General features: G+C 31.2%; 1 protein-coding gene across 10 annotated transcripts; it reads left to right on the top strand.

Moving 5' to 3' along the window:
- Nucleotides 1-74: 74 nt before the first annotated feature.
- LOC106785038 (endophilin-A) lies at nt 75-15,736 on the top strand. 10 transcript variants are annotated; one of them, XM_014745166.1, is made up of 12 exons: nt 75-304; nt 6,207-6,306; nt 9,167-9,235; nt 9,551-9,767; nt 10,278-10,411; nt 10,515-10,581; nt 11,595-11,710; nt 11,767-11,870; nt 11,985-12,103; nt 12,643-12,735; nt 13,501-13,616; nt 13,746-15,736. In XM_014745166.1, exons 2-12 carry the CDS (start codon nt 6,262-6,264, stop codon nt 13,863-13,865), a joined length of 1,200 nt encoding a protein of 399 aa, XP_014600652.1. In that variant the 5' UTR covers nt 75-304; nt 6,207-6,261; the 3' UTR covers nt 13,866-15,736. The 10 variants fall into 10 exon arrangements, with proteins under 10 accessions (XP_014600652.1, XP_014600654.1, XP_014600656.1 ...); XM_014745168.1 differs by having other exon boundaries at nt 101-304; nt 6,212-6,306; XM_014745170.1 differs by lacking the exon at nt 75-304 and adding an exon at nt 5,046-5,419 and having other exon boundaries at nt 11,610-11,710.
- The last annotated feature ends 210 nt before the right edge of the window (nt 15,737-15,946 follow it).

The raw sequence follows: 15,946 nt of genomic DNA, 5'->3' as shown, positions 1-15,946 counted from the left end.
AATACTACTTGTATCGTACAATTAATAGAATTTAAAATTTCCCGGTAATTATTGAGGGGGTCACGTGATCCAGCGCTCGCAACGCTTTTATCGCAAACTACAAACAGCTGTAGTTGGTCTGTGTCAAATCCTCGGCAGGGGGTTAGCCCTGTTCCAATTACTGGCGCTCGTAAATCGATTTACGAGCGAGTGAAGTAAATAGTTAGGTTCAATTGGTGTGTGCCAAGAATCGAAAAGTTTCGATACTTTGGAGATATAATATAATTGAGAAAAGGAAGAAACGAGAGAAAAAAAGGAATTACATGTGAGTGATTGACTTAGTTACACACAAGAGATCTTTTTTTATCTAATGATTCTAAAATCAAATCTTTTTTTCTTTCTGTCATTTCATTTGGAATGTTTCGAATGTATGAGTAAACGTATGAATGGTTAAAAGATGAGTCCTTCGTATTCGTCAATTTTCGAGTTAAATTGAAAACAAATGCCCTCGCGAAGACGCCATGTTTTGTCATCGACTACGCACCGCATCAGTATTTGATTGGTCGAGTTGTACTGCACCGTTGCTTCGGGATTTTAAATTTTTACTCTCATCTCGTTTTTCTTTCTCTCTCCCTCTCTCTCTCTCTCTCTTTTCTTTCACTTTCCCTTCTGTCTCCGCGATCATCTTAATCGTCCCCTATATATTATAAAAATTATTTCCATTATTATTTCATTTTCGAATAATTTTCTAATGGAGACTTTACAAACGATACTTGTCTCACAAGAGAAATCGATTTAAACGTTTCGTCTTTAAAGAGAATATGCCGGTCCAATGGTCCCCTATAGTAAATATAAAAGAATTAGGTTACATGTGCCTATGCTTTTTAAATATTTTATTTATACTTACAAATAATTATAATTTATTAATTTATCCATTTCACATATTGAGAATATTTTATTATTTGTTTTTTTTTTTTAAAAAGGATAAAATACTTTTCTTTTCCACGACATCGTTGGATTTTACAAGCATTAATGATTCACGCAAGCATATCCCCTTCTCTATAGCGATTAATAACACTCTAATGACGAATTATTAAATATTCACCGGAAAGGCATGCACTCCGATACATTAGTTACAAACCAGACGATTTTCACATTCTCTATTGGAACTACATTTTTTATCATTATTTTTCAACTAAAAAAATGTTTTGTGAATCTTTTTCTTTCCTTAAGCTATCTCGATACAATCTCGGTAAAGTTATCGATAATTATAATCACTTTGATCTACAAAAATTATCTCGAGAAATTATTGTCCGATCGAGGATCGATCTACTCGTCTATTTAATCACAGTTATAAATTATTCATCTTTTTTTTTACAAATTTATTTAAAAACAAAAAATAATTGATACAACAATTGAAACTTTTTTCAAAATCAATAATATTCGATTGTAGGTAGAAACTGTTCATAGATTTTCCAAAGATCCGATATATTTGATGTATTCATCAATTATAAAGAGAAAAACAATTTCTAAGATTCGTCGTTAGATGATTATTATTTGAGAAGAATACTGGGGGGTAGTCGGAAAAAGAGAACGGATGTAAGTTCGGATTTACGGGGGCGTTTAAAACGACAAATTTTATCAACCGATAATTTTCTATCATCGTGAAAGTCGTGAAACGTGGGTGGGCTGGCGATCATAGAACTTTTACTAATTTAAAGTCTTTTTAAAAATAAGCATATAGAAAGAATGTATACAAAAACTAAGAGAGAGAGAAAGAGAGAGAGATAGAGAGAGAGAGAGAGAGAGAGAAAAAGAGAGAGAGAGAGAGAGAGAAAAAGAGAGAGAGAGAGAGAGAGAAAAAGAGAGAGAGAGAGAGAGAGAGAGAGAAAAAGAGAGAGAGAGAGAGAGAGAGAGAAAAAGTATACAATCTCTTTACATATTTTTCTCACATTTTGTATCCTTTGTGGACGACACTAGGTCGCTTTTGCGAATTCATTTTCTTTGACTTTTTTCTTTTAAGACAAATAGATAAGTAGAAAGAGAGAAAGATAGATACAGATAGGAAGAGGAAAAGTGAGACAGATTTTCTAAGGCGTGGGCGTCCTCAGGAACTCTTTCTTACTTCTTTCTTTCTCTCTCTCTCTCTCTTATTCCCCCGAAGATATATTATATAATAATATATTAAGCTATATTGTCTAAAACGTCAGATATATATTGGGGTCGTGACCCGTCTCTCATAATATTCACCGACTGTCAATAACATTTTTCATATGAACTTTGAAAAGAATAGATAATTGGAAAAGACTGAAATTATTTGATTTCAACCCTTTTAGCACATTCATTCATTGTACCCAAGAATATGGTTCCTTTTCAATGTAGATTTTCTTGATAATTAATCTTTTCGATGGTAATCGGAGTTTATAATTAATTACTATAGACTATTTATTAGTCAAGTCAAGTCATCGTTTATTTCGATCGAAAGAAATAAAAGAAGAAAGCTTTATCTTCAAGGGATGAGTTTTCTTTTATTTTCTCTCTTTTCAAGTCCCGATGCCTTTTGGCATATATAAATTCGCATATTGATCATCTCAGACCTATTCAGAGTTACTCTTTTATTTTTTTTTTTGCAATTAGATTTTTTTTTTTTTTCATTTATACATATGCATATGCATATATGTATTTGTATATATATAGAAATATACAGTGGTAACGATAAATTAAAGGGGGAGGTAGGTGTAGAGGCTTCAGAAAATTCAATCTTTTTCTTTTTTTGTTTTTTTTTTTCATAAATCGTTTGTAAAACTATTACAAAATATATTCATAAAATTTCAAGTCAAAAATCCAAATCGTTCAAAAGTTATAAGCGATTAAATGAGCATCCGTTGTTCAAGTGTCGAAACGCGCAGCATGTAATACAGAACGGTCGAGTTTTTTTCAAACGCGTTTTTCTCGAAACAACTTTTTTCGGATTTGTGTACATTCTAGCTTAAAAAGTTTTGAAATTTGATATGATTTTTCTCTATATAAATGCGCTCTAGTTGAATTAAAATTTTAAACAGTATGTTTGTTTAAAGTTTCTTTTTATTGTAAAAAAAAAAAGGTACGAAAAAAATGATAAAAAATCATGTCTTATGTTCACACCCACATAAAAATTTTAATATTCAATTTTTTTTTTGAGAAAAGTGTAGTTCACATGGAAGAGACATATATAAAAAAAAAAAAAAGGAAATTCTCTGTGTGATTAAGTTCTGATAAAAATTGCGGCTTCCAGAATGTACACAAATTGCTCAGTCAAGTGGAAACTTGCAATGCGCGGCAACTGATATCTCCGTTACTTTTCGAGGAAAATCTTTGAAAATTTCGGAATATATCCTCACAAATATATGTGTAAAATATAACCTAACAATATTAATAAATTATATAAATTCCTTATGTATTAAAAAACTTAATGAAAATCACTGTAAAAATGTCGTTCTACATCTACCTTAAAGATTAGATAAAAATACATTTGGAAGTTACAAAGAAATGATGTAAAAATAAAATAATATTGCAATCTTTAAAATTTGTATTTATAATTTAAATATTGGAGCACATGTTTTTTTTTTTGTATTTTAAGAAATAAGAAGTAACATGATTGTTTTGTTTGTCAAATACTTATGGACATTACGCGTAGCGTACTGTACGGAATAATAAATCGTCTTTATATCAGCCTTGATTGAGTAATTCGTGTAGTTAGATGTATTATAAAGAACATTAACATGAGTAAGAGAAGAAATATCACATCGTAACAACGAAAACAAATGCAATTTTTGCGAAAAAGTTTGATTTCTTTGGAACTTGGAATATCCAGAATCGTTTATTTTCAAACCGTAAAAAATATATTGAACGTTTTTAAACCACAGATAATATTTCTCGTAAAATTAAGCAATGAATAAACCGATGCCAAAATTGATCGAAGAATCCATAGGACTCTCCGAGGCAGGACAGATTTAAAACTACAGTAGTTATTTATTCAGAAATTAATCTTGGTTTAGATAAAAAAAAAATGTAAATGTTCTAACGATACTTCGTCGTTTAAAATGAGTTTGGTTTAATGGGTCGAGTGGCGCGGAAAAAAAAAACTATTCATCTCGGAAAAGATACGACGACGACGAGCGAGAATTGCATTTGCCAAAGAAGATTTTTATTGGAGGTTGGAACAATGGTCTAAAGTCGATTTAATTCTTACGTAAAAACATACGTTAAACCCCATATAGGAGAAGAATTTAAAAAGATTTATACAAAATCTACAGTCAAATGTAATAGAGATTCTGTCTTTATTTGGGGTGCACAATGAGTATTAATACTATCGATCTCATACACCACATAGAAGGAATCACGAATCGTTTTAAGTATTTGTATATAATTAAAAATATGTTACTCCCATAGTGTTGCATTTAGTAATGTTTACATTTACTATATATGCAAGTGATTATTGTATAATTGCATCCTAACATTGCAATTCGGTAATAAAAATAAAAATTTTTCAAGTAACCGTAAGTATATTGCCGCCACTTTATATAGATTTTTATTTGACGATCTTTGATTCGAAGTACACGAAGTACATGACCATTTCTATCGAGAAAATCTTGTCTAATTATTTAGCTGGTATCTCGTTCCTATTATCCAAAGCTCTGTTTGTCTCTCTCTTCTCCCTTTCTTTATTACGTTTGTATAAATGTGGGAATGGGTGAGGAAGAGGAAGAGGGTTGACTTTTAGTCCTGCGGGTTCGCGTCGGCGCTGTATTTCATGAATACCCGGTAGACTCGCAAAGGGGTTGGTGTATAGAGTGAAATGGAAGGGAGAATCGAGCCATGGCCACGTATCGATCGTCGAGTAGAAAACTACCCTTGTAGAAAGAAGAGGGGAGAAGGGGGTCGAGCGTGAGATGGAGAGAGAGAGAGAGAGCTGGGCAGTAGGTGGTGGTTCTATTACTGGTGCTGCTATTGGTGCTTGCTGGTTTTGGTAGTGGTAGTGGTGGTGGAGTGGTGGTGGTGGTGGTGGTGGTGCCGCTTCTGCTCTGCTTCTGCTTCTGCTGTTTCCATCGATGGTACCTCGGTGGTAGAAGAAGTAGTAGTAGTAGTAGTGGTGATGGTGCTGCTGTTGTCAGCCCACGCGGAGAATCTCTAGTCTCTTCTCTCGGACGTGTTATACTCTACTCTTCATTTTCTTCCTTCTTCTCTTTCTATCTTTCTATCTCTCTTTCTTTATTTCTCATTCTCTTTCTCTCTGTCTATCTATTTCTCTCTGTCTCTCTCTCTTTCTCTTTCTCTTTCCCTTTCCCTTACTCGGTCGGCCTCTATCTCTTTTTGCGATATAAAAAGAGAAGAGGAGAATATTATTTAATCGAGAGGATTTTTCTATTCGAATTTCTCTATATCAAGAGGAAACTTTCAGGTGAGATATTTATTCTTTCGTATCATTAATATCATTTAAGTAGATTAAATAGTCATCTTGTATGTAGTCAACCTGCTTTACTATAATTTACACCGATTTCGTAACACTCTCTCTCTCTGTCTCTCTTTCTTTCTCTTTTTTTAATATCCGTGGAATATAAGATTACAAAACAAAAATGTGTAATACGAATATAATACTCTTTAGTTATTTATGAAAGTGATTATAAATATATTAACGAATTAATGTTGATATTATGATAACCTTTACAAATGCATTTTTCCCCCCCTTAGAGAAATAGAAATAGATAGATAGACAGAAAGAGAGAAAGACATATGTTCGACTAGATGTAAAACGTTTCTTTTCATTAAGAGTACATTTACTCTCATTAGAGTCTATTACAAGAAGGGAACCGAAGTTGTCGAGGTATTAAGATTAAGATACAAACATGCTTCTTCTTCATTTATTCTATTTGACCGTATATATGTATATGTGTACGTGTGTGTTTGTATGTATATGTGTATACTTTTTTTTATTGTTTTTTTGTTGGATATAAAAGATTATATATCAGAAATCGAATGTATGTGAAAATGTGTACGATCGATAACATTGAAGATCGTGTTCCAAATCTCTTGGCTTTTAGCCAGACATTCGATATTTTATTTCTCTTTCATTATTTTTATATAATCAATAATTAATTAATTATTATTAATAATCGCATTTATTACAAAAAGAAATCGTAAGACATTAATAGTATTTCATGTGATATTTTTCTTATGTTTGGTTTTAGAACAGTATCTTCGTTTAGAAATTTGTGACAGAGAAGAAGTTACCAAGCAAACACCATGGCGTTCGCTGGATTAAAAAAACAAATCAACAAAGCTAATCAGGTAATCCTAATTATTTTCTTCTTTCTTTCTTAATCGTTATCTAAAATAAATTATTTTTAATAACGTTTATATATATATGAGCTGGCGATTATGTAGTCTAACCATAAGTATAGCTTAACAAACAAAAATTGGTTTATCATCTAATTTGTATGGCAATGATTCGACGATTATATGAGTTATACGATTAATTAATTGCTTTTTTAATTTTTTATTTAATCCTTATCCTCAATAATCGCTTGCTCATATGTATGGAAGTATATATACATTGCCCATGCTCATGTAAGAATGGAAAGGAGCCATCATCCTACTTGGTCTTCATTTCGAGGAACTTTGGTCGATACCGAGGCGCGAGCATCGCTGAAATTTTAATCGGCTGCGTAACCAATCCACCTTCAAACGAGATATTCTTTTTACTAAATTTATTACTTTTTCTTCAACGCGACATTTTATTATCATTTTATTTATTCATATCGTTCAAACAATTTGAATATCCTTAATGAGACAACTATAGAAAGATGAGATTTTTCTTTAGTATATATATATATTGTAGAATATATTATATATTTCTTTATAATCATCGAAATATATAAATATTTCAATTATCAAATAACATTAGAGTAATTAACAGTTTTTCATAATTGAACGATCGGGGGAGAGGAGGAAATGAATTACACTCATTCATTGTGTCAACGTATGTGGCAAAGACTTCGACAAAATTAATATGGAAATTAGGAGATTTTGTTGAATGAATTTAATGATATTTAATATATGTTGGAAAAGGTAGATAATAGAAAGAGAATACGAACGATGAAGAGAAGCGATCGAAGCTGTCGACCTTCGTCCTTTAATTGCATCAGCGAACCTTTAATGAATGAACGGCTAAGAGTAGAGTCCAATGGACGAACCCCGGTGTGTAGAAAAGAGAAAACGAACTTAGGTGATCCGTGTTAGGTGCATAGGTAACGCTTCACTTTCCGTTCCCTAATTGTATTTTATATACTTTATACAGATAGCAACTCGAGGAAGTAGATACGACCTATAGCCTATACGTATATACAATATATATATATATCATATCATATATTCTCTCTTCGACCTTTTCTTTTCTTTTTCTCTCTGATCTTTTTTTCTTTTTATAGTGGATAGTCTGTCCATCTATATATAAGTTTCATCTTAGGCCATATTACTAATTAAATAACTCTTTGCCGAGACATTTCGGGATTATCTTTTTTTTCCAATTTGTATCTATATTATAAGTAATATAATTATATATAAGTAATATATATATATATATATATAATAATATATAATAGTAATAATAAAAATGTATTTAATAGATATATGTTTTCCGCTGACCTAACTTTTTCGTATTTCTCGATACATAAAATATAAATAATATACATTAGAGGATGATCAAATCAAACATCGAAGTAGACATTGCATCGAATATATAGGTCAAATTTACGTTGAATTTACGCGATGGCTACGTTTTCGCATAAGCGTGAAGGATCTCTCTCTCTCTCTACCCCTTTTGCGATCTAGGTCACCGATGGATATAGGTCACGGCCACACATACGAGGGAGAGCTTTCCTGAACAATTGTCGTCATCGTAGTAGTAGTAATAGTAGTAGTAGTAATCGTCCTAGCTATACTACGTGTCAAACCTCCTGACAATATATTCCTCCTCCCTTTTTTTCTTTATTACATAGCATACGCATTTCTTTCTACTAATTTTCAACCCTTATATCGACTTTTATTCGATATACATGTAAATATGTATGCACTTAATATGCATAACTATTTATCTTCTATATTTTTTATTTTTATTCATACTTATTTGCGTATGTGTATAATATAATATGCAAGAAATATATTAGGAATATTTTACGGATTAATATACACGTATGATGCAATTCTTTGATAAGAAAATAAATAAATAAATAAAGAAAGAAAATATACGACTCGTATGTCCGATTTTCTTTGGCACAAGACGCATCGTTCTTTCTTTCTTTCTTTTTTTTTTCTTTTCTTTTTTTTCTTTCATTCTTTTTTGTCTACCTTATTCTTTGCTGGCAAATTTTCAAGAGCACGTCACGACGTTAGATCAACCGACTGACTTACTACTTACTACATAAGTTATCGATCCGACTCGTCCATTATACTTGTCACCGATATTTTCCTCTCCTTTTGACCTCTTCCATTCCTCTCGTTCATCGTTTACCTTCAAGAAAGATATATCCTTTAAGCTGTTAGCAAAAAAATAATCTCCTATCGTCGTCTATCGAGGATGATCTATCTTTGTTTATAATACAATTAAATTCCTCCGCAATTTTTTCTTTTCTTCAAGCCCTCCTCCTTTCTCCTTACGAGTAACAATTTCTATGTGTATAAATTATTAACAATAACCTTGTTCCTAAATCCTTTAACTTTTTCTATGGTAAATCTTTCAATCGAGATAAGAAATAAATATTCTCTTTGTAAGCATTTTTGATATTTGATTTCATTTTTACAAGAGTCTTGTAACTCTTGTAGTTTTCAAGTCCTATCCTATGTACTTCAATTTATAGGAGAGGTACAAACATCGAATGGTACTTTATATCGTGGATATATGAGTATGCTTTACTCTGGGGACGTCCGTGTAGAGTTATGTTACAAAATATGTATGTTGTCTTTGCTGCGCTTATGCAACGCAAGTGTTTAACGAGAGTATCTAGAATAACTGTCGTAATCATTAATAATGATATATGTTTGATTATGGTTTTATAACGTATCATTAATTATATCATTTAATATGATAATTAATAGATTTATTTGACGCATGTTAATTTGTTTTCATTTTCTTTCGTCTTTCTTTTTCAAGTATATGACCGAGAAGATGGGCGGTGCCGAGGGTACTAAGCTCGATGTCGACTTCGTCGATATGGAAAGGGTGAGCGCATATTTTTTCTTCATTTAAGAAACAGACTCCTTTTTCATTTTCGCAAGTTATAAAAGTCAAGCAATTATGGGGAACCACGAAAGTATTATGAGATTCTAACGTTAACAATACTATTTTTACATCCTATCGTTACATTTTTACTTGTTCATCTTTCTGTAAGAGACAATTTAGCTCGTATTTAATCGGAAAATAATAAATTGACTTATTTGTGCACGTAGCAATCATCAAAAATGAAAAAATAAATAAACAAGTTAATGACGTGGAAAAAGGATTATTTCATTCGAAGATTTTTTCGTGAATTTATAGAAAACAGACGTGACTAATGAGCTGGTGGAAGAACTGCAGATGAAAACTAAAGAATTTCTTCAACCGAATCCAACTGCGAGAGCAAAGATGGCGGCGGTCAAGGGCATTAGTAAACTCAGCGGCCAAGCAAAGGCCTCGACCTATCCTCAACCCGAAGGTGTTCTTGGCGATTGCATGCTCATGTATGGCAAAAAATTAGGCGAGGACAGTATTTTTGGTAGGTCAATGGGGTTTTTTTTTTTTTTTGTTCACATCAGACTTTTTCTTATATTTTTATCGTAATTAACAAATTTAACGGACAAGTATATTCAATAATAGTAATAAACGTTATTTTAATCATTATTAATGGAAGAAATTAAATTTATCGAATGTTAAATAAATTGCGCCTGGATATATGCAATGTTTCATACTTGGTCGATAATTGCGTCATCTTTCGGTATAATACAGGAGTGTAAGAAAGTTGCATACTATAAGGGGATACGCTGTTTTCTTACAGTAGGCATCATGTAATACAGCTTACGGCGGGGGTATAAAAAAGTTTCTTATCAAAAGAAGGCATCCACGATCTTAATTACCGACTGGGTATATAGTGTTGCATATTTCCAAACGCGCGAAGTTTAAATATTTGAATGGTTTTTAATATGATTAATAATAATATTTCGCGAATATATTTTTGTTATCTTTGATATTATATTTTATGTCAAGAACATTTTTTATTCTTATGTAGCTCAGGCTCTTATTGAAATGGGAGATGCAATGAAGCAAATGGCCGACGTAAAATATTCCTTGGACGATAATATAAAGCAAAACTTTTTGGAACCGTTGCATCATTTGCAGACTAAGGATCTTAAGGAAGTAATGGTACGGGTGCATTTAATACTACTATTACAAAACTTGGATGCTCTTCTAACATAATTATTTAACTTTTGTTTCTCCTTTTTCTTTTTTTATTATCTTCCTGTAGCACCATCGGAAGAAACTTCAGGGAAGACGATTGGACTTTGACTGCAAGCGAAGACGTCAAGCAAAAGGTATTCTATGATGACTTTTTTTTTATCCTTTCGCTTATATTTTTCAGACATCATCATTGATTTTTATTATTAAATTTACGCGACTTCAAATATCCATGATAGTATAAAATACTTTTTACAATTCGAACCAATGGGAATATTTTGGATCGATTGATCGATATATTTCATTTTAATCGTTCAATGATGTTCGATCAGAGTTACATTCGTCATTTATAATAGATACTTATTTATTATATTATTTTAGATTAGATCAAACGAATACAGCATGCGATTAATGTTATTAACTCGATTAACTTGAAGATTATATTACGCGAATCACATAGGATAATATCATTTTAATTATGTTTTTTTTCTTATATTTCTTTCAAGTTTTTCATATTTTGTTCCTCTATTTCTTTCTATTTTTCTTTCTCTTTTCCTTCTCTTCTACTTTGAAACGATAGCTGTGGGAAAGAGATCGGGAAGCCCACACTTTGGAAGTCCAGCAAAAACTGCACCCTATGCTGGTACGTGGTTCTATGCTGGTATACGCTCCACACTGCGTATATTTTTATTTCTTTATTTTTTTTATTTTTGTATTCTTTTATTTGTTTTTTGTTAATATAGATTAATATTTGTCGAGTGTGATATTATATATATCATTTCATGATAATCGCTTGGTCGATAAGCATTTATTTAGCTAGCCAAACTCTTCAAAGAAAGCTGATGCCAGTGACAATAATGCAAATGGTACAATATACGTGTATATATATATATAATACAAACATAGCTATATTATCGCTTTAATAATTACGCCAATGCACCGTTTCATTTACGAACACCACTGTAACAATTGTATCCATTTCACGTTTCATATAATATGCACTTTTTCAGTTTCTTCTTAACATTCATCTAATTTTTTCTTAGAATTAAGAATATTTATGTTGTAATATAATTGATATTATGTAATATATATTGAGCCACCCTGTAGTGCAACTTTTTAATAGACCAACGGCGCAACTTTTTGCGAACAGGTTCTCACTTTTCAGACGACGAGATTAAGCAAGCCGAAGAAAAGTTTATCGAGAGTCTTCATCTCGCACAATTGGGCATGTTCAATTTACTCGAAAATGATGTAAGTCATGGTTATGTACGTATTCTAATCATTATATTTAATAAGATTGTTTATTTAATGTCATTTTTTAGATTGAACAAGTGGCTCAATTGGCGACTTTTAGCGAAGCTCTTTTGGAATATCATCAACAATGCACCGAGATTTTGCGAGTTCTGACTGAGAAACTATTAGAGAAGTACGTATAAATGTAGTATTATAATCATTACAAAAGTACAGATTGTTTAATTTTCTTAAATTTATTATTCATTATTTATATCTAATCATTTTTTGTTTTATTTATTTTTCTTAGGAAAGAAGAAGCAGCGATCAGACCGAAAATGGAATTCGTTCCTAAGCCATTTGCTGATCTACACGTCGAAGGTTTAACATCTTCGGATGCCATGAACGGTGGGAACTACTCCCTTCACGGTAAAAGCCATTTCACAAACATACATAAGACTACGATCGTACAATGATTTAACTGAAACACGTGTCTCAGGGTGATTGATTTTGATGTGTCTCTAATTGTTTTTTTGTCTCCTCTCCTATATAATGCAACGTGTATCTGCGTGTATTTTATGCAACTACGTTTACTTCACGGACGAACGTAAAACGTTTTTTTAATGTTCTATTATCAGCACGTTTATTGATACATCTCTATACAATCCGTACAATTCATACACGAATGTTTTACACATTTCTCTCTATCTTTTTTCACTTATCTCTTTTTCTTCTACTAATTCTAAATAGATTCTAAACATAAAAGAATTGTCCTGAAATAAAAGAAAAAAAAAAAAAAATAGAAATCAGAAATTTTGTTAAAATCTATGTCAATAATATTAAGATTACATTTGTTGTAATATTTAAATGGCGATTACACGAACACACATATATCATTAGATCGTTCGGTGTGTAAGTTTGAATTACTTGTGGCATACTTGAATGTCTGTCCTTCTGACACGATGTAGGATCAAGTCGAGCCGGTTCTCCGATCCATGGAGACGGGAAGCGTTCGCAGCTCGAACTATTCCCAGCCGGAAATCCGCCGCAATCCGCCAATGGTAAATTTTGCATGGGGTTGCTTTCCTTATTTTTCTATCGTCCCAAAGCGTAAAATCAATCGTCGTATAAACAATTATTATCCTTTTGCTTTTTAGACCTCCATTATTATTATTATTATTATTAATTTATCATCTTATCGAATTATTAATTATTAACGAGGAAGCAACACGAAAAAGTATAATATATTTTTTTTCTCGTCAGCATGCTAATCATTTTTTTGTGATCGTTAGATGTCTTTTCGTTAAATTCGTTCTAGACATATATATCATCTTTTCCTTGAATTATTGTCCAATTGAATTTTTCGGTCACTATATAATCTTCCTGCCATTTCTTTATTTTCTTGCACTTTGTATACGTAATTTATCACTTAATGTTTTACTTTTCTCTAATACCAATTTACACTAACTAAGATGATTACGATAATGCAGCATATAATGCAATCATTCAAAAGTGCATAATTATGAAACACATTAATCCTCTTTAACTCTATTTCTTTCTGGCAATAGAATTATCTTAAATGGACCTTGTATATAAAAATACAATATTATTATAAGATATATGCTATGAAAATGCGTGACTTCATAAGTTACATGACGTTACAGAGGGTTAATTGTCGAGGCTAAAAAAAGAAAAAAACTACATTACCATGTATATAATATATATAATAAAAAATAATCCGGAAAAGTTAGGTTTAATATTATGATTTTATTATAATTTATATATATATATTATATTATATATTATTTATTTATTAATTCTTTCAGCTTCACCGTTGCCATCACCGAGCAAATCACCAGCAAGGACGCCAATGGCAAGACAACCATGTTGCACGGCTCTTTACGATTTTATACCTGAGAATGAGGGAGAACTTGGATTCAAGGTTAATATATTCATATCTTAACATATAATAGGATGATTTTTTCAAAAATTCGCGATATTAGTAAAGAATGATATGATATTCATATTGCACAATTCACACAAGAATATATATATATATATATTTTTCTAGGAAAACGAAACGATCACCCTGATTCAAAAGATCGATGAAAATTGGTATGAAGGTAGCTTAAATGGACGCAAAGGATACTTCCCTGTAACTTACGTTCAAGTCGTAGTACCGCTTCCCTAAAATTAAGCGGATAACTTGACTTACCAAAGAGAGACCCTTGCAAAGTCGTTCGTTAGCGTCTATTAATCACGACAAATTATTAATCATAATAATTGTTATTATTATGTCTCTCTCTCTCTCTCCCCTTTCTCTCTCTCTCTCTTTCTCTCTTTCTCCCTTTCTTCTTCAATTTAGTCCAAAATTACGCCAAGAGAGATTAGAAAAGGTATTATCTATTGTATTATTGTTATGATTTAACGAGCCTTTCCTCAAACGATCCTCAAAAAAGAGTTTCTATCTCAATCCCAATCTTTGACTATATTTCTAACTCTATTTCTATCTCTATCTTTTTCTCCCTCTTATATCCCATTCGTTCTCTCTCTTTTTCTCTCTCTATCTTTCACTTTCTCTTTCTTTTTTTCCAAGAATAGCCTCAATTATACGCATGTTAATAATGTACATATATATAACGTTATAATAGTGTCTTTTATCGACATTCAGAAGGACCTTCGCGCGCCCAGACGAACACGGGATGCATACTAACAAAGTATATATACATATATTATATATACATACAGATTATAAAACGTATATATTTACATATATATATAAATATATATATATATAGATCTACGCAGATACGTTATTATACACGCTATTAACTAAACACCGATCATTCATATACATACATACATACATACATACGTACATACATAAGTGCATGCATTTATGAAAGTACCAACTACGGTTATAGTCCACTGCGATGGGGGCGGCTATAATATATCTCTTTCATTTTCTTTACATTCATTTCGTCTCTCATGTCTGTCCTCGTATTCTCAACGATAATACAAAATAATAATAATAATAATAATAATAATAATAATAATAATAATAATAATAATAATTTCCCTCCCAAAAATAGAACAAGTTCAAAATAACTCCCGCGATTCTCGACCGTACAGAAAAAATCACCCTCGTTGGTCATTCGTAGATTTCGTCATTTGTTTCAAGAATAAATTTATCTATTCTAATCTTTCGATCATCGCGATCACGACCAAATTGATTTTTATTCGTTTTCATATATTCCATTCATTTTATTTATTTATTTTGTCATTCTCACATGGGAAATTTCATATGGCTTGCGTTGGTCCATGTCAATGCAAAAAATCATTGTTTTGTTGTAAGAAAAAGGAAAGAAGAAATTGAATGAAAACTTTTTCATTTACATAATTAATGAAACTTTCCGTATTATTTTTCTTTTTTCTTTTTAGTTTCATCTTCTAAATATTGAAGTGTCCCTACCTCTAATGTCCTCTGTCCTCCCTAATCCTATCTTTTTCTTCTTCTTCTTCTTCTTCTTCTTTCTCCTTTTCTCCCTTCTCTCTCTGCTCGTAAGTCGATTGAAACCCTTCTTCCTCGATCGTTTAGCACGAATTTTTTGTAATAATCCTTTTTGTAGAAGACGTGTTTAAAAATAATCACGATTAGAGTTTAGTTTAAGCGAAAACCTCGAAATGGCGGCTAATCTTTCTTCCACGAAGTCTTTATTTCGATATTGTCATTACAATTGACACAAGATTATTTTTATTACGAAAGAGAAATAATATATAGAGAAAATATTATCTACCATATAATATGTAATTTGGCTAATTTAATATTATATACATTATATATCTTTTTCTTTTTTCTTTTGTTATTTCATATATACGTTCGTAATATATCTTGTTTAACGGGATAATGTTTTTTAAACGTATATTTAAGAAGAAGCATGTGGTTTTAATTAAATTAAATTAATTAGTTTCGTCCTTCCATTTTTGACTTTGATGTACGAGAGTAAAACCGCCATAACAATGAAAGTAATTAAAGAAGAAAGAAAGAAAGAAAGAAAGAAAGAAAGAAAAATATACAATGAAAAAAAAGGGAAGGAAAAGAAAAGTAAAGAAAATAAGTAAATGATGAAAAACTTGGTTATCTGTTGCCACACGTGGATTTTAAGTAATCTTCGAACGATATTTGCTAAGCATAAATCTAATGATATTAGAATATACACACATATATATATATATATATATATATATATATATATATATATATATATATAT

This window comes from Polistes canadensis, unplaced genomic scaffold (genome assembly GCF_001313835.1).
Source record: "Polistes canadensis isolate GaletaPanama2010 unplaced genomic scaffold, ASM131383v1 scaffold_44, whole genome shotgun sequence".
NCBI classification, from domain to species: Eukaryota; Metazoa; Arthropoda; class Insecta; order Hymenoptera; family Vespidae; genus Polistes; species Polistes canadensis.
This window is presented reverse-complemented; position numbering and strand designations above follow the sequence as displayed.